Genomic DNA, 22,805 nt, shown 5'->3' on the forward strand with positions numbered 1-22,805 from the left:
ATCTACCCACATTATTACATATATCAAATTTGTATCTTTTTATTTCACTGTATTATGGTGCCCAGATTTATTTAGCCATCTACCAATTGGCCAGTGTGTTAAAGCTGTTGCCATTTGTGGCTGTTAAGAATGAAGCTTCCTCAGTTACTGCGGCATCTTCTGCCAGTCGCCATGGCTGCCTACAAGCTGGTGCTGATACGGCGTGGCGAGAGCGCCTGGAACCTGGAGAACCGCTTCAGCGGCTGGTACGATGCCAACCTGAGCCCAGCGGGCCACGAAGAGGCGAAGAATTATGAAAATAATATAGGTACCATACAAATCTAGCTACAAATTGAAATTTCACCAGTTTAATTACTATTACTGTCTGTAATATATTGATACAAATGTATAATTATAAAGACTAGTAAACTTTATTAGTACACTGTAGCTATCTTCATGCACACCAGAAGATGGCATCAGATCCTATTACAGTTGATTGTGAACCACCATGTGGTTGCTGGAAATTGAACTCAGGACCTCTGGAAGAGCAGTTGGTGTTCTTATCCACTGAGCCATCTCACCAGCCACTAGGAAACTTTAACACTGAAGACACATTAACCTAATTTATAAATTGGAATTTGACCAGCTTTCCAACTGCATTAATTTTCTACTTAACATTGCCGCGGAGATGGTGTTGGCTTCAACAATACAAGCTCGTACATTTTTGTCAGAGCTGTCTTGGCTGAAATCAAGGTGTCTGAAAGCCTTAAGGGAGAATCACGTCCTTGTTTTTTCTACCTTATAAGGACATCCATATTCTTTATTTTATAGTTTGTTCCTCCATCTTCTTAAAGCAGCAATGCTAATAACCCTGTGAGAGGTTCCTAGTGTTTTCTGCCTGCACATGTGTATGTTGCATGGATGCGCTTGTGTGGTGAGGTATGTATGCCTTTGCTAGCGCAGTGGCCAGAGAAGAGAAATGTGTTAGGTGTTTTCCTCTATCACTCGTCCACACCTTATTTCTTTGAAGGTGGTCTCTTCCTTAACCTGGAGCTGACAGTTGTTTGGCTAGGCTGACAATCTGTTCCCCTCCTCAGCGCTGGAATTACAGGCATACTCTGAATTCCCAGCTTTTGTGTGAGTTCTGGGATGCTTAGGTAGCAACCACTGAGCCAGCTTTATAGCACCACTATAGTATGTATTACTGAGATCAAATGCCCTGAACTCTCTGAGTGTATTTGGCTAAGAGTAAAGCACTGTTAAATACTGCCAGGATAGTTCTTTATGGTAAACATCTTTCATGATTACTTTAATGTTTCCTGTGAATATACAACGCTGCTCATGAATGGCAGCTTTCCCTTTTGCCTAGTTGCCTTGACCAGGGAGCTGTCAATCTGTAAGTTCCTTTCTGGCAGCTAGCTATATTGCCATTAGAGCAACCCAGTTGCTTTGAACATTTCCATGAAATGTGGCTATACTATGGCTATAAAGGGAACTGCATTCTCAGCTGTTGGCTGAGACCACACTTTCTACTTCAGATGACCTGATGATAATGGTTGTTCTGATGATAATGGTTCTAGCCCACAATAGAGCTAGAAAACGTTGCTTCAGACATAACAAACCCCTGTGACCGTCCAGATAAGCTACAGTACAGAGAGCATGCTCCTGGTCCATGCTCCTGGAGAGCCATGCTCCTGGTCCATGCTCCTGGAAAGCCATGCTCCTGGTCCATGCTCCTGGCCCTCTGAATCCCTTCACGTTAAAAGTATTGTAGAAATCAGGAGAGCCAAGCTCCTGGCTCATGCTCCTGGTCCATGCTCCTGGTCCATGCTCCTGGAGAGCCATGCTCCTGGCTCTCTGAACCCCTTCACGTTAAAAGTATTGTAGAAATCAGGATTACAAGACCCATACCTAAACACAATAAAAGCAATATAGAGCAAGCCAAAAACCAATATCAAATTAAATAGAGAGATACTTGAAGCAATCCCATTAAAATCAGGAACAAGACAAGGCTGCCCACTCTCCCCATATCCATTCAATATAGTACTCGAAGTTCTAGTGAGAGCGATAAGACAAAAGGAAATAAAGAGGACACAAATTGTCAAAGAAGCAGTCAAGGTATTTGCAGATGATAATATATATAAGCGACCTCAAAAAATTGACCAGAGAACTCCTACAGCTGATAAACAAATTATAGCAAAGTGGCTGGATATAAAATTAACTCAAACTAATTCATAGTCTTCCTTTATACAAATGACAAGCAGGCTTTGAAAGAAATTAGGGAAATGACAGACTTCATAATAATCATAAATAATATAAAATATCTTGGTGTAACTTTAACCAAACAAGCGAAATATTTGTATGACAAGAACTTCAAGTCTCTCAAGAAAGAAATCGAAGAAGACCTCAGAAAACAGAAAGATCTCCCATGCTCATGAACTGGTAGGATTAACAGTAAAAATGGCCATCCTACCAAAAGCAGTCTACAGACTCAATGCAATCGCCATCAAAACTGATAGTATAACAAGCAGTCTACATGTAGAAAAATGAAAATAGATCCAGATTTGTCACCTTGCACAAAGCTCAAGTCCAAGTGGATGAAGGATCTCAACATAAAACCTGATACACTGAAAAATAGAAGAAAAAGTAGGATAGAGCCTTGAACTCATTGGCACAGGGAGAAATTTCCTAAATAGAATGTCAATGACTCAGGTTCTAAGATCAAGAATTGATAAATGGGACCTCATGAAACTGAAAAGGTTCTGTAAGGCAAAAGACACATTCAATGGGACAAATTGGCAACCTACAGATCGGGAGAAAAAAATCTTCACTAACCCCAAATCTGGTGGAGGGCTAATATAAAAACTATATGAAGAGCTCAAGAAACTAACCTACCAAAAAACTGAACAACCCAATCAAAAAACGGGATACAGAGCCAAACAGAGAATTTACAAGAGGAATCTCAAATGGTCGAGAAGCACTTAAAAGTTCAAAGTCCTTAGAGATAAAGGAAATGCAAATCAAAACGGCCCTGATAGTCCGTCTTATACCAACCAGAACGGCTAGGATCAAAAACTCATGACAACACATGTTGGCAAGGATGTAGAGAAAAGAGACACTCCTCCATTGCTGTGGGATTGAAGCTAGTACAACCATTCTGGAAGTCAATCTGGTTTCTCAGAAAATTGGAAATAGATCTACCTGAAGACCCAGCTATACCACTCTTGGGCACATACCCAAAAGATTCCCCACCATTCCACAGGGACATGTGCCACACTATGTTCATGACACCCTTATTTTTAATAGCCAGAAGCTGGAAACGACCCCGATGTTCCACAAAGGAAGAGTGGATGCAGGAAATGCGCTCATTTACACAATGGAACATTATTCAGTCATTAAGAACAAGGAAGGACATCATGAGTTTTGCAGGCAAATGGATGGAAGTAGAAAATATCATCCTGAGTGAGGCGATTTAGACTTAAAAAGTCATGCAAGGTATGTACTCACTATTAAGTGGATATTAGCCAAAAAGTACAGAATACCTAGGATATAGCCCACAGAACTCAAGAAGCTCAACAAGCAGAAGGGCCCAAATGAGGGTGCTACAATCCCACTTGGGAGGGAGAAGAAAATAATTACAGGAGGCAGAGAGAAGGAGAGACCTGGGAGGGAGAGGGGAGGTGGAGGGGAAAGGGGGAACATGATGGGGTTGGGGGTAGGGGGAGACAGCAGAGAAGCCCTGAGGGCCAGCAGAATGGAAATATGCAACCTTGAGGGGTGGGAGGTGGAGGAACTCTCTAAAAAGTACCAGAGATCTGGGAGGTAAAAGACTCTCAGGACTCAAAGGAAGAGACCTTAGATGAAATGCCCAACAGTGGGGACAGGGAACTTGTAGCGCTCACCTCCAGTAAAAAGACAGGGCATCAAGTGGAGGGATGAGGTTGCTATGATCAAAAATTCTGATGATGAATTATTCCTGTGTAAAAGAACTAGAGACAAAAATGGAGAAAAGACTGAGGAAAAGTTGGTCCAGTGGCCGGTCCAACTTGGGATCCATCTCAAGGGGAGGCTCCAAGGCCTGACACCATTACTGATGCTGTGGTGTGCTTATAGACAGGAGACTGTCTCTGAGGCCCAACAAGCAGCTGACTAGGACAGATGCAGATACTTATGTCCAACCACTGGACAGAAGCTGGTAACCCCTGTGATTGAATTAGGAAAAGTTGGGAACAAGCTGAGGAGGAGGGCGACCCCATAGGAAGACCAGCAGTCGCAACTAACCCAGACCCTTGAGATCTCTCAGATAATGAGACACCAACCAGGCAGCATCCAGGCGCTAGTCTGAGGCCCAGGACACGTATATAGCAGAGGACTGCCTGGTCTGGCCTCAGTGGGAGAAGAGGCACCTAATCCTTGAGAGACTTGAGTCCCCAGGGAGTGAAGAGACCTTGCAGGGGTGTGGTGGGGGTTGGAGGGAAGATATCCTCTTGGAGACAGGGAGAGGAAGAATGGAGTAAGGAGCTGCGGGAGGGGGGTCTGGGAGGAGGGCAATGGCTGGACTGAAAAAAAAAAGATTGTGAGATACAGAAATAAGGCGGTGTTTATGTGAGTCCAGTGAGTGGACATTGTATGAGACTTACTTCTGATTGGGAGATTTACAATCTGAGCATAGGCATCCCATTTTAGCTATGTAAGTATGGTATGCTTTAGTGCGTGTGCATGTGTGCATGCAGGAGGTAGTCTGGGAGGTTGCTCTCCTATAAACTACTAACTCCTCCCTTATGTTGTAATGACTAACCACAATAAAGGTTTCTTCTAGATGGTCGTTTACCTTCTTGTAGTTTTTGTAACTGGTAAAGCAGGTTCAGTTGGTTGCACAAAGAATAAATTAGAACGCAGGGTTTCTAGCCCCAAGAGTGATAGTGAGGAGGCTGAGGATCCCACAGAGTTACTGAGAGGTAAGGGTCCAGTTCAGCAAAACTTAGGGTTTTACCACTAACTGGAGGTGAGTGCTTGAAAGAGTACTGGGAATTCAGAACCCTGGTTTCTGAGATCTAGAACTGTAACAGTAGGAGGTGACTGAGTAGTTCTCTGAGTATCAAGGGCAGGCTGTATAAGGAACTAAGGAGGTGGTGGAAGTATTAAGACAAAGGGTGGAGAGACTGAAATTGTAAAGACACAAAAGGCAAAAGGTGGGAACCAAAACAAAATACAATTCCCATTGCTAGACGAGTTACTGAGCTATCCCAATGCTTAAAGAACCAAGAGTCCTCAAAATAATTGCTAAGGAGCTGTAACTCTAGCTCTTGAGAGTTGGGACCCTAAAGCTCCGGCAATAAACTCCTGCTTTGAGAATCTCAGGCAGTTAGGTCCTCTGCTTCAAAATCTTGGTTCCAAATAACTGTTTCTCTTTAGAGGAAGTTGATCTTGTGAGCTTCTACAAAGCTTCAACATCAATTCTAAGGGAGCTGCTCCTTGTTTAAGTGAATATAAGAACACTTAGCCAACTTTGTGGTAATGTATTTTGAGGGTGGGATACATTATTTTAGTTTCTCTCTATATAGTAGTTTATTTTTTCTAAGTATTTATGCTATTTCCAGTGTTTTAAAATTATAACCATTGCTGCAATGAATAACTTTGTGCATATATATTTTCATGTCAGTGGCTTATCTTTAAGGGTGGATTGCCAGATTCTGGATCAAAATGTATTTAGAGAATATTTTCTTAGTCACATTTCAGATGGGTTGTTCAGCTTGCCTTTCTATCAACAATTTGTGATGTTGTCTGTTTCCAAATCTTCACTAATAACAGTTATTGATTTGTTTCTACCAGCTTGAAGGGTGGATGGTATATCCAGGTTTCCATTCCTCTGAATGTGAATTTGAACAGTGTTTTGCACATTTAGAATACTTTTTAGGTTTTTCTTAATACTTCCCTTCCTTCCTTAAAGAATGACTTGCTCAAGATCTGGGAACCTGTATTTGGTTCTCAGCACCCATGTCTTATAGTTTTCAACTGCCTTTAATTGCAGCTTTAGCAGATCTAACATTCTCTTCTGGCCTCCATAGGCACCTCGGCTCATAAACACATACTTTGTCAAAGACTCAAGGACACACACACACACACACACACACACACACACACACACACACACACACAGACACACACACAGACACACACAAACACACACACTTTTTTTAAAATGACTTGTTCATGTCTTTCGTCAAATCCCTTCATCTTTAAATATCTTGTGGTTTGATCATTTGTTTTTAGATTTTCAGTCGTTTTAAAATATGTTAATATTTCTGTTTACTGCTGTCTTTTTCTTTGTTGTAGCATTTTATACTATGTCATTAAAGGTATTTTTATAACTATTTGTTTCTATTATTATTTTTACTGTGGGCATGTCTGCTCCATGGCACACATTTAGTACTTTGAGGCACAGCTTTGTGCACTCCCTCTCTCCCTTGGCAGGGGTTCTGGGGCTCAGACTTAGGCCACTCCCTTTTAGTGGCAAGCTGAAGTATCTTGCCAGCTCCTAATAACATTTTTTTTTCCCTGTGGGTGGTTATATTAAGTGATACTTTTTAACTACTTCTGGATTTTTGGTATCCATGATGGAAAACTTGCCCTGTGCTGAGGTATAGAATGCTGTTAAGATGTTATTGTTATTGTTGTTTTCGGGAGTTACATGAGCTATTTCTATTACCTTCCTACATATGGGTCTCTAGTCACCTAGTGCCACTGTGGGGACGGATATACATATTTAATTTTTTTCCTAATTGTTCCATGGGTATCCCTATATCTCTTAGATCAATACCAACTTTTCTGTTTCTGAAAAATCATTCTTGATTTTTGTAATAGAACCAGATAGTAACTAGTCTGATTTATTAAGAGGAATCCAATTCATTAAACAATGCCAAGCCTGTTGTTTAAAGGAACTGTTTGGTATGTGGACTGTTAACCATGTAAACATGGCTTTCCTTATTGCTGACAGTGACTTGAGCTGATCTCAAGTTCTGAGTATGAATATTAAACAAGATAGCTTTAAGACCTGAAATAGTGAGAAATGGTAGGTCAAACTAAGAGAGAGAACACTGTCCTAAAGAGAGGTCTATTAGCCTATTAGTCCATTGGATAGTCTCCCAGAGGTTATCATGGAAGCCCCAAAAAGCATTAGCTAATACAATGTGAAACGCATTTTTCATTGTCAAGGGAGATGGGCTAGATGAGTTTAATTGAAAAATTCTGCCTCTTATTTCCAGGACTCTAAGAATAACAGGATCACAGATGGAAGGAGAGTGGAGACTATTAGTTATTTTAAAAAATAAAATTCCTACTGCCTTGTGTGAAATGAAATGTACTGAAAATCACTATTCTGGATAATAGTAAGCTATGGGTAACAGTCACTCTTCACTAATGTCGGCTGAGTTATCCTCTTTCTTTTTTGTTTTGTTTCTGTACAGAACAAATGAGAGAAAGAAGTAGAAATGGAAAAACATATTGCAGATTTTATTAGGCATAGTACTTCTAGAGAGTATTTACTAGTTGTATTGTTTCTAATGTTACAAATATGTACTATGAGTTAACGTACTAAAATATTAACACATTGATTCCCAGTCTCATTTTTATTTTCAAACCTCCACATACCTTAATATTCTGATATATTATAGTATTATAAGAAATATATAACAGTGTCTGTTCCTCACAGCTCCACTGATAAAGCTGTTGCCTTTCTTGGCCTTTTGTAGTAAGCACTCTTACCCAGTCTGATCCTAATAACATTTTTTGTAAACTTGGATTTATTAGGTTTTTTAAAAACTAAAAAATGTGTCCTGTGCTAAGGGTAAAAGAATGCAACCGTTTTCCTTTAGCAGATACCTAGCCTGCTTCTATCACCTCCCTCTATTTAGGTCTCTAGTCTACTTGGAGATCACTCTTTTGTGAGGTATGAGATTCATTGTTTTATTCAGCAACAAGGTGGATAGTGTTTCCAGGTTTCATTTCTCTCAATATGATTGTGTTCAATACATTCATTCAGGATATAGATGTGTACACACACACACACACACACACACACACATACACACACACACACACACACTTAAGCACCATTTGTTTAGGCAATGAAAAGATGGCTGAGGCAGGAGAACTACCACAAGTTTGAGGCTTGCTGAGGCTACATAGTGAATTCTAGGCTAGTGTGGGCTACAATGTGATTCTGTCTCAACAAACAAACAAAACAAATAATAAAAGATTTGAGATGAGGGCAATCAACTTGTTCTTGGTCAAACAGGTTAATAAGATCATATAGTAAAAAACTACAGTTCTTTCTTTCCTCTCTTCAGTCTTTCTTTTCTTCCTTTCCTCCCCTATCCCCTATCCTTTTCCCACAAGGTATCTCTATATAGTCCTGTAGCTGCCCTAGAACTCACTGAGATCCACCTACCTCTGACTTTGGAGTGCTAGGATTAAAGGTTTGTCATCACACCCAGCATACAGTTCTTTACTAAAGAACTCATTTATTTGAGTGTATGAGTGTTGGTGTGTACACCACAGTACACATGTGGAAATCAGAGAACAGCTTATGAGAGTTGGTTCTCTCCTTCCACTATGTGGGTTCCAATAATCAAAGTGAGGTCTCTAGGGTTGGTAACAAGTGCCTCCATCTACTGAGCTGTGTTGTTGGCCAAAATAGAGTTAGCACTCTTTTGCTTAGTCTAGAAACAAATCCTTAAATGCCAAAAATGTGTAATCCATGAATTGATAGCCTGACGGGCAGGATGATGCAAGCCTCTTAGATCATATGTTGAGAAGAGTTCAGATTTTTCTCCCAACTACAACCATCTGATCTGAGAAAGGTACTTCTGAGTAAAAGTGATCTCGCTGACTGCATAAAATGTAGGGAAGTAGGACAGATCATCAGACCTTGCTCTTCAGTTCTGTTGGTTACTATTGTCTTTTCCTTGTTTGATTTTTAGAGTGAAAGGCACCACATACCTACACAGTCAACTAATATCGTGAATGAAGGGCAAACATAGGAAAAATACTCTTCACAAGTCATCCCTTCCTTTCTTATGTTCAATGTGCTTCCACAGAGGAACATGTTTTTTCTATTTACTATATTCCATCCTTTCTAATTGTTTCATTTAGCAGACCACTGAAGAATCGTGAAAAAACAAAAAGCTCACAAAGCTGAATGACTCAAAACCACCAGACAATGACCAGGCTGCTACGCACGCACTTACATGCTGTAACAGTGCACTCACACTCTGCATGGAGTGGAGGATAATGCACACCTCCCACAGGTTTAAGTGAGCTATCAGAAGCATAGGATAAGGGACAGTCTGATGCTGCTGTTACAAGTTGAAGAAGAACTCTGGGGCTTCAAGAAAAGTGCCTAAACTCTGTTGATTCTATAAAAAGAATAAAATATACTTGAGTATTTATTTTAGTGTTTACTTAATAAAATAGTCAGATGTATGACGTAGGAACATTTAATAACCACAATTTAAAGATGACGACTCAAACATTCATCATTTCTGTACTCCGAAGTAATCTGGGCAGGCCAACTAAACTGTGTAAGGTTTGGTCACCTACTACTTGAGCTACTTGAAAACTTTCTCATTTGAAGACAGAGCGAGTCAAGTAATAAGAATTTCAAGACTATATTTCAAGATCGTAGGGTTGAGGGTGTGGCTCAGTTGGTAGAGTGCTTATCACAAAAGCCTGAGGTCCTGGATTTGATTCCTAACATCTATAAAAAAAAAAAAGCCAGGCTTGGCTGCAGGTGTCCCTAACCCCTGTATTAGAGAGGTATAGACAGGAGGATCCCTGGGTCTTGTGGCCAGCATCCCTGGCTGAATCAGCAAGTTCCAAGTTCAGTGACAGATCATTTTTCAGAAGATAAGGTGTGGGCTGGTGAGAAGGCTCAGTGGGTGAAGGTGCTTGCTGCCAAGTCTGAGATGTGAAAAGAACAATCAAGTTTAAATTTTCTAAAGAAAGCACTCTGGCAGCAGTGTGAAGGCTAGAGAGCATGCGGAGGACCTGGGGGTAGAGGTGAGTGAGTTAACAAAGCACTACATAGGACTGGCAGCACAACTAGTGTGTCTCAGTCTAAATGCAGGCAACCATTCAAAGTGTAGGAAAAGAATGCCACTGTACAAAACACGACTTTGATGCCTGGGCTGACGAGGAGAGAAGTGATTTCAAAAAGTTGTTTTCTGACCCCTGCCCTCCCCTCTCTCTAAAAATGTAATAAAAAAAAATAAAGATGGCTTAATAGTTAAAGCACTTGCAAAAGAACTGGAGTTCAGATCTCTAGAACTCACATAAATGCTGGGTGGACATGATACCTGTCCCCTAATTTTAGCCTCAGAAGATGGTAGACAAGGCACTTCCTACGTCTAGGTTGCTAGCAGGACTTGCTCTATCAGCCAACTCTGGGTTAACTGGAAGACCTCACTTCAAAGAATAAAGTGGACCAGTGGTCTAGAAAGATTCTCAGTATCATCCTGAGCTTTTACATGTATGGTCACACACATGTGGTCCAGCACACACAAGTCTTATATAGATGGTACACACATGAAAAAGACAGAAAAAAAAATAAACTGAGATGGAAGCTGCTGAGAAATATATCTGACATCCTCCGACCTTTGCATATAAATACACATATGTGCACATGTGCCATTCCCCTATGTTCACATACAAGAACACAGTACATATATACAAAAAGGGGGCGGGGATTTCACTCTTCTAACCACAAAGCATTCAGCTCCATGCATAGGACTTTCTGAGTGCAGTGCTTAGACATTGCACTGGTTTCCTCTCCATAGAGCTGGCTCACACCAGTCCACGGAAGGAGTAATAACACTGGTAACTGAAGGCAGTGAATGGCAGGCGGGTTGAGAAGAGGAGATTGATGGGTTTGAAAAGATGCAGACAAGATTTGATGACTCATTTTATAAGAAATGAATCATTCTTCAGATGTGCAAAGTTGATAATAGATAAAACTTTTGAGCCTGTGTAACTATGTACTGTGTACATGCAGGAGCCGCTGAGGCCAGAAGACAGCACTGGTTCCCAGGGAACTGGAGTTTCAGGTGGTTGTGAGCTGCTGTGTTGATGCTATGAACTGAACTTGAGCAGTAAGGACTCTTAACTATTAAGCATCCCTGCTTTATTTTCTTATAAAATATTATGTTTCCTATTCCCATATCCTGAAATAAAAACTATATGATATTACTTCCCCTGTAGAAGGCAAAATTATGATAGTTTGGAAAAATGCAATGATTCAAAGCATCATTAATGCCTGATTAAGAACTTTGTAGACAATAAACAGCTAATATATAACAATGTACTTCCATATATCTTCTTTGCCTTTTCCCTCAATATATTTTATTTAATCCAGTATATCAGAAATACTATTGCTTCAATTTATAACCACATTAAAAAGTATTAATAAGACTTTATATCTTTTATGGTGTCTTACAGGCCCATATTTTAATTTTTATAACAACTTTATTAGTATGTAATTTATATGCTATAAAATTACTCTTTTAAAAGTGTACAAGTTAATGGCTTTTGTGTATTCAAAAAGTTGAGCTGGGTACAGTAGTAGCTCATGACTGTAATAATCCTAGCACTTGGGATAAGGCGGGGGAGGGGGTGGGGAGAGGGAGGGGAAGGGAGAGAGAGGAGAAAGAACATTATATAATCATCACCACAGTCTAATTCTAGAATTCTTTAGCTACTAAGATTCTGGACTTTTCATATACACAGCCATAAAACATATGGATTTCTGTTTTTGACTTCTCTAGCTTTTGTGGGGAGTAGGCACTGCCAATATGGTATCTCACACCTTTGTTTAATTTCTTCTTAAGGGTAATAATGTCCTATTTATATGAACTGGCCACACTTTTAATATCTGTTCCCTAGCTGATAATTGCACTGTGGCTACTTTGTAGCTACTATAAATAATGATAATATGAACATTTTTGTCCTTTTGTAAAGGTATGTTTTTCCATTTTCTTTACATCCCTAGAAGTAGAATTGTTAGGTCAACTGGAAAAAGTTCCTCAACTTTTATCTTTTGAGGAACTATTAAACTATTTGTTAAAAAATGGACACAAGTTACATTCCCATCAGCAATATATGAAGAGTTTCAGTTTCTCCACATCTTTAATAATACTATTGTCTCCCTGTTTTGATCATGGCTATCTTACACGTAGCAATGCATCATTTAAATGTGAACTTAAGAGTTGATATAGAGCATCTTTTCAAGTATATAAGCACCACTGTTTACCTTCTTTGGGTCTTTTTAGGAGGGTTTTAAAAATTTTTTAAATTTAAACTAAGGTATCCTTTAAGCTAAAATTAGTAGATGATTAATACAAACTATACAAATTGTTAGAACAATTCAGAAGAGCAGAGGCATTGGATATAGAATTAAAGAGTTCAATGCTAGAAGTCACCTCAGGAGTATTCTTTAGCAGCGGTGCTTGAACCTTGAAATGTTTTAGAGAAAGGGGCAAAAACCACCCTTTGCGCAGTTTACTTTAGCAAAATCATGACACTGGTGACATTTTCTTTCTACATCATTAATTTCTGAATTCCTATATAGGAGGGAAGCATTTGATGTCTGCTTTACATATTAGGTATGCTTAATGACTAACCAATTCTTAAGTTAGTTTAAAACACTTGTGTTTAATTATAAAGGAAATTATATTGTGCCTCTCTCCCCCATTGAAGGCAAGGAGAAATAGCTTTTCTTGGGACAAGAAGGGCAGTTATCTAAAGAATTGCTATATATAGGTGACTGCCTTATCCTCTTTATTATGCCTTTTCTCCAGGGTGGGATAAACAAGACTCCTTAGTACTGAGGCTGCTGTACGTTAATTTCTAAGGATTACCATAGATTGATGAGTATTTCTTTCACATCATTCTTTCATTCTTTCAAGTTAGACTCTTAACAATGTCTGCCAAATCTGTTCCTATCTCTTGGTATCTATAAATCTCTATTCTTAGATTCTATTCTTCAAAGAGTTGTAACTAACCTTATGTTTTTTCCTGTACTCCAAGATACAAAATTTCAAACTTTTAAGGCTATTATTAAATTGTATCCTGATTTTAAACTGACTTAAAGATATAGTTGGATTTCTAATGTTGTATCACACATTTTCTAGTATCTCTGTTTAGTACATAACCATTACCTTTGGTAATGACATTTTTATTTATGCCTTTATTTGTATTCATGCAATAGGAGCACAAATACATTCTTTATTAAAAGAGGAGTCATTGCAGAGCGATTCTATGACAGACTTCAACTCTGAATGATGGGATAGTGAAAAGGAGGAAATGAGATGGATACAGTCTCTAAGTTCTAGGAGAAATGGCTGTAATTATCTTTCTAGAACATAGAAGCAAGGAAGATATAAAAATTAAAATAGTTTTTCAGCTTGGATGCAGTAACTCCAATGTCATTATTTCACTTCTAAGAGGAGACTCTTACACTGGCCAGTGTGTCACAGTAGAGTTTGTAAATTGAGACTGGCGGTCTAGCCAACCATGGCAAACACACAGATAATCAATTACTGCAGAGCAGTTTACAGGTGAGCAGCAGCAGGTCACAGGCCAGCACTGCTCACTCGTTTCTTATGTCAGACTTGAAGATACAAAAGAAAGCACTGATACTTACAGATAAGACTGGCACAAGTGAGTTCATATTTTACAAATCCCGAAGGCAAACAATTCTCAATTTCAGGGTACATTTGGGAATATTAAAAAACAAAACAATAACACAATAAGACCTCCCCTGCTTCCAAAAAAAAAAAAAAAAAAGACAAAACCCCAAAACACAGATAATTAGGCTCATCTTTAAGCATCAGTATATTTTATGAAAGGTAAATTTTATGGCTAGTTAGACTTAAAAACCACTGGTTTGGACAATGAACACTTTCTAGTCTTGTCTGTTTAATTTTGAAAGTACTTAATACAGAGTGTGTGTGTGTGTTTGTGTGTATATATATATATACATATATATATACATATATATGACATCAGATATAACAGAAACCAATACCAGCTGGTCTTGACAGGAAGATACTTAAGAAAGGGGGTACTGACTTTTAAATAAATGTTTCAGAAACATTTTAAAAATTTTATTATTTTATTTTATGTGTATGAGTGTTTTTGTCTGCATAGATGTTTGTGCAACACACATGTGTATAGGCCAGAAGAAGGTATCAAATCCCCTGGAAGTAAAGGTACAATGGTTAGCTGCGAGCACCACTGAGGGTGCTGGGAACTGGGCGTGAGTCCTCTGGAAGACCAGCTGGTATTCCAGCTAGGCCATCTCTCCAGCCCCAATATCTTGTTACTCATGACTTTAATATAGTCTTCATTTTATTTCCCAGAATTTAAAAAAAACTATACAAAAGATTAATCATTTGACAATCTCTTAGATTTATGCATTTGTCTGACTGGGAGTGGTCACGTGTTACAGTATCAAGAAAATAAGGAAGGTTATACAGGAATATCTGGCTGTTGCCTTAGTTCAACTAGGCTTTCTGGGCATCTTAAAATAATTTTTAGTGTCTGAATTCTTTCAGAGCTAAGCCCAAAGCCAAAACAAATGGAGCAGCTGTGACTGTATTGTGTCATAGACAAGGCCAATCAGATCATTGTGCTATGGAAATGAGGACACCAAGCTGAACACCTGGCCCGGAAAACAAGCAGCTCTCTCTTAGTCAATGCCAAATGGATGGTACCATCTGAGTAGAAGTCAGACAGAAATCCCAAATATCAATAGTCACTTTATAAATAGAATATAAAGAAGCCTGCTCCAAAACCTCAGAAACCGTGTAGGAAACAACTATAGACAACAGAGGACACAATAGTTTTCCTTTCTGAATTAAATGTAGAGAGAGAACTTATTTTACTCAGTTGTTCTCAGTTCTCCATAAAGTCACTTAAATGTCATGAGCAATGTATAAAATGTACAAAGAAAGTTTTATACAGAGGAAAGCACAAATATACCAAGGCAAACACCCTAGCAAAATGTAAAAGGAAAAAGCAAACAAAAATGTTCTTTTTAAGAGGCAAAAGCTATTGAAATGATTGCAATTGTTTGAAGAATCTAGGAAAAAACTCAGCAAGTACCAAAAACAGCATGAGCTTGTACATATGCATGGTATCTAAGTCTCAAAGAAATATCTCAGGAAAGAAATTAATAAATAAAAATTCTAACTAGTTTCAATTTCCAGATGTAAATATACACTGAATATACTCTAGACACAATTCCTATCTGCTAATTAAACGTTTCTCTTTATTGAGGGAAGACCTTCTGTCTTGCACAGGCACACTCATTTCAAACGGTCTCTTATGAAATGTTCATTATCACAGTTGCACAACGCTGTGAGTTATACTGAGAGAGTAGGTCTGAGATACGCTCATTCTGTCTGCATCCTCATATAAATCCTGTGTATTTATCCACTCAACAACTATCTGATTGATGTTTGTTATGTACGATATACTGCACAGAGCAACTGGGGTGGTTAAAAACACGGTCAGAATGGATAGGCATTCTTAAATGAGGAACAAAGGCACAAACAAAGTAAAAGTAAGGAAAATGAGAAATGAAAATGATCAAAATACATTAGATACATGTATGAAATTGTCACACAATAAATAAAAATATTAGTTATCTAGCATGAAATGGACCTTTCTGGGCAGTAAGTTTTATAAAGATCCTCTAACTTTAAGATTTAAAGTATCCTCAAATGATATACCCAGTTACACTTTAAAAAATGAAACAAATAGACTTTATCAGTGCCCTGTTATCAGTGCTGACTTCTGTGTATATTGTACTACTCTGAGGTCTGATGGCGTGCTCCTGTTACTAAACCATGTAAGATGCTTGTCTTTTCTTTTAGGGAGTTGATGAAAAATTGGGTTCTGTTCTGATAGCTAATTCTAGAACACTGACATGTGTGCATGGAAATTCTGGACATTCTAGAAATACATGACTTTGATACTGATTTTGCTGGTCAGGAACCTTTTCTTTCCCTCATTACTCTATGATTATCAAATGAATACATGGTAGTGCCTAGTCTTAAGTACTTCCCTTTTGTTGCTTCAAAAACTTCTACTTAACAATAGTCTTATTAAGATAACTCTAACATTAGTTACCAATTTATTATTTAAATGGGTAAAAGCTGAAGTTCTTAATTAAAATTTACAAAGCCTGAATATAAATCTTCACGCATAATTTATAATGTAGAGAGGGATACTCTCATTTGGGTACTTTAAGAAATATGCAAGAAGTCACCATTTGGTTCCAGCTAGACAAGTGTGAAAATCTTGAGTTGGAACTCAATACAGTCAAGTTTATCACTGAACTCTGTCCATGAGTTGTTTTAAATATTGTTAACTGTTATATAATATACCCAGTTATCCCTGAAAAAAAAAAAGCAAAAAAAAATCTCATCTTTTAAATGAATAAATAATTAATGGGAAAAAATCTCATACTTTTTCTTAATTTAGGATCACCGTTGTCTCTGAACTGCTATACAATACAATACACATTGACATATCATCATATACTTCAGAGTTTACTGTCTTAGTGGGGTTTCTATTGCTGTGATAAAGCACCATGACCAAAAGCAACCTGGGGAGGAAAGAGTGTATTTCAGCTTACAGTTCCACATCATACTCCAATCACAGAGGGAGATGAGGATAGGAATCTGCAGGCAGGAGCTCATGGAGAGGCCATGGAGGCATGCTGCTTACTGGTTGTTCAGCCTGCTTTTACCCCAGGACCACCAGCTGGGGCACGACACCACCAATAATAGGTTGGGCCCCCAAAATCAACAACTAATCAAGACTATATTCCACCAACTTGCTTATGAAGACATTTTCTCACAATATTCCCCTCCTAGATATGTCAAGTTGACAAAAACCAATCAGCACAACTACTAATACATGTTAAGCTATACTGGTTACTTCTTTTAAAAAAAAAGAGGTGAAAGGATGATTTTTAATTATAAATATCAAAACATATGTAGCTGTGCCTATAGAATTAGGAGATTTAGTAAGAGAGGAAATTGGATGCTCTTAAAAAGCTTCCAGATTCTGGTTACAATATTAATCTAGCACTCACAGTCTATACAAATCTGTAAAGTTTTGAAAGGTTCTTACAGAAATGGATATCCAAACCCTGCCCATATTTAATGTAGAAGAGGTAATTATATTGCTTTCAGAGTTCACAGAAATAAAATATGTTAACAAACATTCATCAAACATCTGAAAAAAAAGTTTTACTTAAAAAAAACCATCTCAACTTAAAAGTATTAAAATAAGAACATACCAGTTTGGCCTTATTAAGAGGGAAAAAGCCTACCCAACCCCAAATAAAAAAGTTTATTTATAATTTATACTGATTTTCATTGTACTTAAAATAACAACCAATCTCTTAAAGCAATTCTCTTCAAATGTGCCCTTTATAACACTAAAAATTTTAATATGTTCACAAAATAGGTGCATTTCTGACCCAATATTCAAAGAGGAAAGATGATTAAAACTGAGTTACAGCGCTTGCCTAGCGAGCACAAGGCCCTGGGTTCAGTCCCCAGCTCCGAAAAAAGAGAGAGAGAGAAAAAAACTGAGTTATTTGAGGCTGGCAAGATGGTTCAGGAGGTTAAGGCCACAAAGCCCAATGACCTGAATTTAATTCCTGGAATCTATACAGAAGTAGAAGAGAACAGGTTCCAAAAAGTTTTACCTCTGACTTCCACATGTACATCATGGCAAATACATACATGCATAAATATATATATACACGCACAAACACACAAACTCACACACAAACTCAAAGTCACATACTGAATTTTACAGTGAGATATGTTTAGCTATCTTGCTCCACTATGGTTCTCCCATTTCGGTATGCTGTTGGCAAACTTTTGTACTTGATATTAATATATTTTTATCTAATAATTAAATGACATCTGCAAAGATTTATACTCAGAAAAATTTATATTTAAGATACTTAGTTTTTTTTAAAATAGTTCCCATGCAAAATATTTCTTAAAATCTAATAGACCTCATGCTGGACATAATAATATACAGTTAATCAAAATAAATTTATACTTCTGGTCTTTACCTTCAGTTTTGTAATGAAATTCTTGAGGAACAAAATATATGGATTACTTTAACTCTCAAAAGAAAAAAAACAATATTTCTTTTTAGGGGAAAGCAACACTTACTGGTACTTTAAAAGGAGAGGTATTCGCAGTGTCCATGGAGTTGGGTTTCTCTGATGTGCTGGTCCCTGAGATGCTCCGTCTGCGGGGGGACCTTTCTGCTGGTACCTCTGGAAAAGTGGAGGAAATAGAAACATCAAGGATCCAAACTTTCAGACTTTCCCTAAACTATAACATTGCTGGTTTCCACACATACACAAAGAGCTGCTTTTTTAAAGGTCCAGTACATTTTTATCTCAATGTACTTTAGATATTTTTGTGATGTTTGGCCTATAAAGACAAAGAAACTTGGTCAGGGTTAAGAATTGATCCTGTTTTCATGTGTGCATATAGAACTAGTAATTCTTCTAAGCTGTAATATGGCTAAGGTTTTCAGGTTCACTTACTAGTTAGATCTTGTACCACATGGCTCTACTTCTCTATCAGCTATTTAGAAGTTAAGTGAACCAGACATTGCTAATATTCTTGTGAACCAGAAATAGTAGCGTTGTACATGATTTGACACTGTCTGAACAAAGGTCAAAGTTCGGTTCTATTCACATGATTCACCAGACTGTAGCAAAAGCTGAAGACTGAAAGGTGCTGCAGGATAAAAGAATATACATGCCTATGCAGATATAAAAATAGACCAGCTTCCCCTTGTTCTGGCTATATGACCTTACCCACATTTTACTCTGAAATCATAAATCTTCAAATGACCTAACAAGACTAAGAATCTGCAGATGATGTGAGCTCTAATTTAATAGCTATAAACACTCATGCTACATTTAAACATTTTTCATAGTGATACATAGATATACACATATATACATGCACACAGATATCTATATATAGTATACCTTTATCACAACTGCTTCCCATCTCCACTTCAACTGACAGACAGATAGGAATCCAGCGTCTCAGATAACATTAGATAATCTCAACATGGACAAGAAAAAAAAACACATCCTAAAAAAAGTATTCTGTGTTATCTTCCAGATCTTAAAAAATAAAGAGTAAACCATGACTCCGGAGACTGACATTTTGATTCCTGCTGTTCTGCCTTTAAAAGATAGATGCAGTTTAAACTTCCATTCCTGGCCTCCTGGCCCCTGGGATCCGTGCTACTTCCACTTAAGAGAAAGCATTTTTCTCGTGCTCCCTCCCTGCCTTGCTCTTCCCCCTCCCTCTCTCTCTCCAGCTTGCAGAGAGCGAGCGAGGAAGAAACACACAGGACTGCAGCTATTCATTCAATCAATCGTCTGACTGCACATCCTCGTTAGTTACTTTTAGCCTATTAACAGGCGTCCACTGCTTCCCCTCACTTACAGAAAATCTCTCCGTATTACACTAATCTGCAGCAGAAAAAAGAATTACTTATATTTAAATTCGGCTAGTGTTAAAAGGACACCATTTTACATAGACCCAGTAATGCATGCCAATCAATGCTGCCTAAGAAAAGCCAACTATAAATGCTTACCCTATCATTGTTTGCATGTTGGATACAGGTCTCCTTTTCATCTCCTTGTGGCATCCTGACCATTAAGATATTAGCCAAATTACAATATTCCTAATGACTGAGAGGGTGATGCCGCAGCTTCTATGCCTGCAGTAGAAGACAGTTCCATGATATTGCTGTATTTTAAATTTATGACCAGTAACTGTGTCTCGGCTCCTCTCTAACCATCAGAGGATAAATGAGTCTTAATGTACGAAGTCATTTTCAGAATTAGGCACATGTGACTTCTAACATACATCTCTGAAAGATGGCAGTATAATTAACTCAGATTCCTGGGAATGGCACAAAGGAATTTAAGCAAATCAGCTTGTTGGAGTACACCACACAGCGAGGCCTTCAGATGTCAAGACATGACTTTAACAGTGATGTGTCCAAGTCAGGTGATTCTAAAATTGGGGAGTAAGGCAGGTTGGGAGAGGAGCTGGTAAGGCAGGAGGAAAAAACCTCATATTTTCTCTGATAATTATCTATAAAGGTTCAAAGATGCAGATATTTTAATCTCTGGATAAATGACAGAAAGCAAACTGGGAGAAAAATAAGTTTAATTAGCTAGGATAAAATAATAGAATGAAACAGTTTCCTTAATATGTAATGTTCTGGTTAATGAAAAAATTGAAACTCATTTCCTCACTTTCTTCCAAACATCTAATTTTAGTTTCAGGCTTATGAACTCATTAGGCAAATATATTTCAAGGCTTTAACTATTTGAATTGGACTGGCTAAAGTGAGCAACTTGATTTCAAAACCCAGAAACTATAGTTAATTACTATACTCTTTATCTCCATACGATGAAAACAAACAATGCATGTAATTAAATTGTTCTTGAAGAAACTGAACCAGTGATAGGGTTCAGTACTTTACACTAATTTCTTGCCCCTCTACAACACGATTTATCTTGTGGTATAAAATAACCGCTTGAATGACCATGAGTTTTATTTCTCACAAGGTTTGCACCCCTAAAGACCAATGTTAATTTAGAAAGAAGACAGTAGTCTCAACAGGAGGGTGACTGGCAGCTGGCTGGATTACTCAGTCCCCGGCAGGCCCTGCTCTGTGCATGAGTGTGTACCTATGCAATGCAGATGACCGAGGTCAGGCTTGTGAAGTTTAGAGGGAAGCAAAGCCTCAGGGCTCTTTGTGTGACAAGAATTTGAGGTTTCTGGTCAACTGAGATAGAAAGTTGGCTGTGATTAGCCAAAGACTAGCAACACTAAAGTGAGGTCTTCGCTATACTGGGACAATTAGAGGTGGCTGGAAAATCGGCTGTGATTAATAAGAGACGAGCACGACTGAGGTGCAATCTTCTAGGAAGTATTTCTTCAGGGTCAGCGCATAGAACTATGGTTCAGAGGAGCCAAGGCTGCATCCCAAGCTGACAGCTGAACTTGGTTAAGTGTAGGAGTCTTCCACACTGTTTTTGTGGCACTAATGTTGCAGGATGGAAATATCATGGAGAGGATCTGAGAGGTGGCATTGTGAGAGGCTAGCAGAGAACATTGGTAAGGGGCAGTCCCAGTTGCAGTTGAGACCAGATGTTAGACAATGAACTACTTATACTGCTGGATAGTTTGTTTCTCTTTGATCTGATTATATCTGTGTTCTGGTTCCTACCTCTTGGGATAAGAATTATCTAACTTTTTACTGTACAAAAGCCCACAACGGAAATAATTTGGACTTTTAAAAAGTGGACTTTAAAGAGACTGAGGTTTTAACTTAAGTTTCCAATACAAAGGGTATCTCTGGTTCTTAGTGATAACAGCCAGACATTTTGACCATGACAAAAAAAAATAATAATGCTGTAATACCAAGCTTTATGAAATAAAGCCATATTATGCTTTATTTCAAAGACGTGTTTTAAATGAATTACATCTTTAATCTAGACAATAATTTTTTGGAACTGGAATTATCCTCCCGATTTTACAGATACAAAAATAAGATGTTCTAGTACTCTGCCATGAATGCCCAGCAAGCAAGAGGCAGAATGAGGATTAGCATCCACGCAGTCTGCATTTAGAGCCTGTGCTTTTAACCACCAGGCACGCTACTTTGTTCTCTGTGTGTTTTACATAATAGGTTATAATGGAGGGAGAAACTATAACTACAGAAACTCTAGTTGTCTTATTTGTTCCTAAAAATAACTAAAATAATTTAACAGTATGTTCACAATTCTTTGTGTTTCAAAACTAAGGCATGCATTCTAAGCATTTATTCCAAACATGGCCTATCAAGGAAGACACAAGCCTGGAATGCTGTGGCTAGTAAGACTCTCCAAGAGCTCTCCAAGACACAGAGCTGAGTCACTGAGACAAAGGAGGAAGGCATGTGGCTTAATAACAAAGTGTAATAGTGACAAGAAAAATTAAGAATACCCTAAACTTATTTCTTACCTTAAAACACAAGGGGAAAAAGCCTTATAGAAGATAATATGCCCTTGAACACTATAAAGAAATCTTCAATATATGAGAGAACTACATCTACAAATTCTAGGAGTTTGACTAAATTAATCAAGGTTTTAGGCCTTGCAAAGAATAATCTCTAACTAACAGTATTGTTTAGCCCAAAATGACCATTTTGAGCATTTTAATCTAACTATGTATAAGAATTTTTAATATCACATTTTTGGTGGGTTTTATATGCTGTCAACTCTGGAAGACATTATTGATAGACAGCCCCTAAGACCTCTCTAGCCTACTCTCCTTTGTTGCTGGTGTTTCTTCATTTTTATTTTTCAGAGACAAGGTCTTGCACAAGCTCACCTCACACTCACACAATGCTCGATTATAGGTGTATGCCATTGTATCTGTCCTGTGTTAGGTTTTCCTGAAACTGATTTAATAATTTGTTCTTCTTATCAATAAGCTTCATAGTAATTTATATAGATATGTTCTAAGATATTACACTATAAGTGAGTCAGTAATGTAACAAGGTATACAGTTAAATTTATTGAAACAATATTTTCAGCATTTAGTGATAATTAAAAAAATAGACAGATTTTTGATTATGCCAAGGCATTTCAAGAACAGTTTAATTCTCCCTCACATATAACTTCATTAATAGAATACGTAGTAAAA

General features: G+C 37.9%; 1 protein-coding gene across 15 annotated transcripts in view; it reads right to left on the reverse strand.

Annotated features, from left to right (window-relative positions):
• The window catches only part of Rasal2 (RAS protein activator like 2), a 293,984-nt gene that overhangs the window by 76,071 nt on the left and 195,108 nt on the right, over nt 1-22,805 (reverse strand). For 11 of the 15 annotated variants that reach the window (XM_017598813.3, XM_008769638.4, XM_039090766.2 and 8 more), the window contains one exon: nt 18,240-18,346. In XM_017598813.3, coding sequence (XP_017454302.1) covers nt 18,240-18,346 — 107 coding nt within the window. Of the gene's footprint in view, nt 1-18,239; nt 18,347-19,075; nt 19,655-19,695; nt 19,822-22,805 lie in introns of those variants that run through there. The other 4 variants (XM_006250067.5, XM_039090764.2, XM_063272347.1 and 1 more) reach the window with 4 other exon arrangements.

This window comes from Rattus norvegicus, chromosome 13, assembly GCF_036323735.1.
Source record: "Rattus norvegicus strain BN/NHsdMcwi chromosome 13, GRCr8, whole genome shotgun sequence".
In the NCBI taxonomy this organism is placed as follows: domain Eukaryota; kingdom Metazoa; phylum Chordata; class Mammalia; order Rodentia; family Muridae; genus Rattus; species Rattus norvegicus.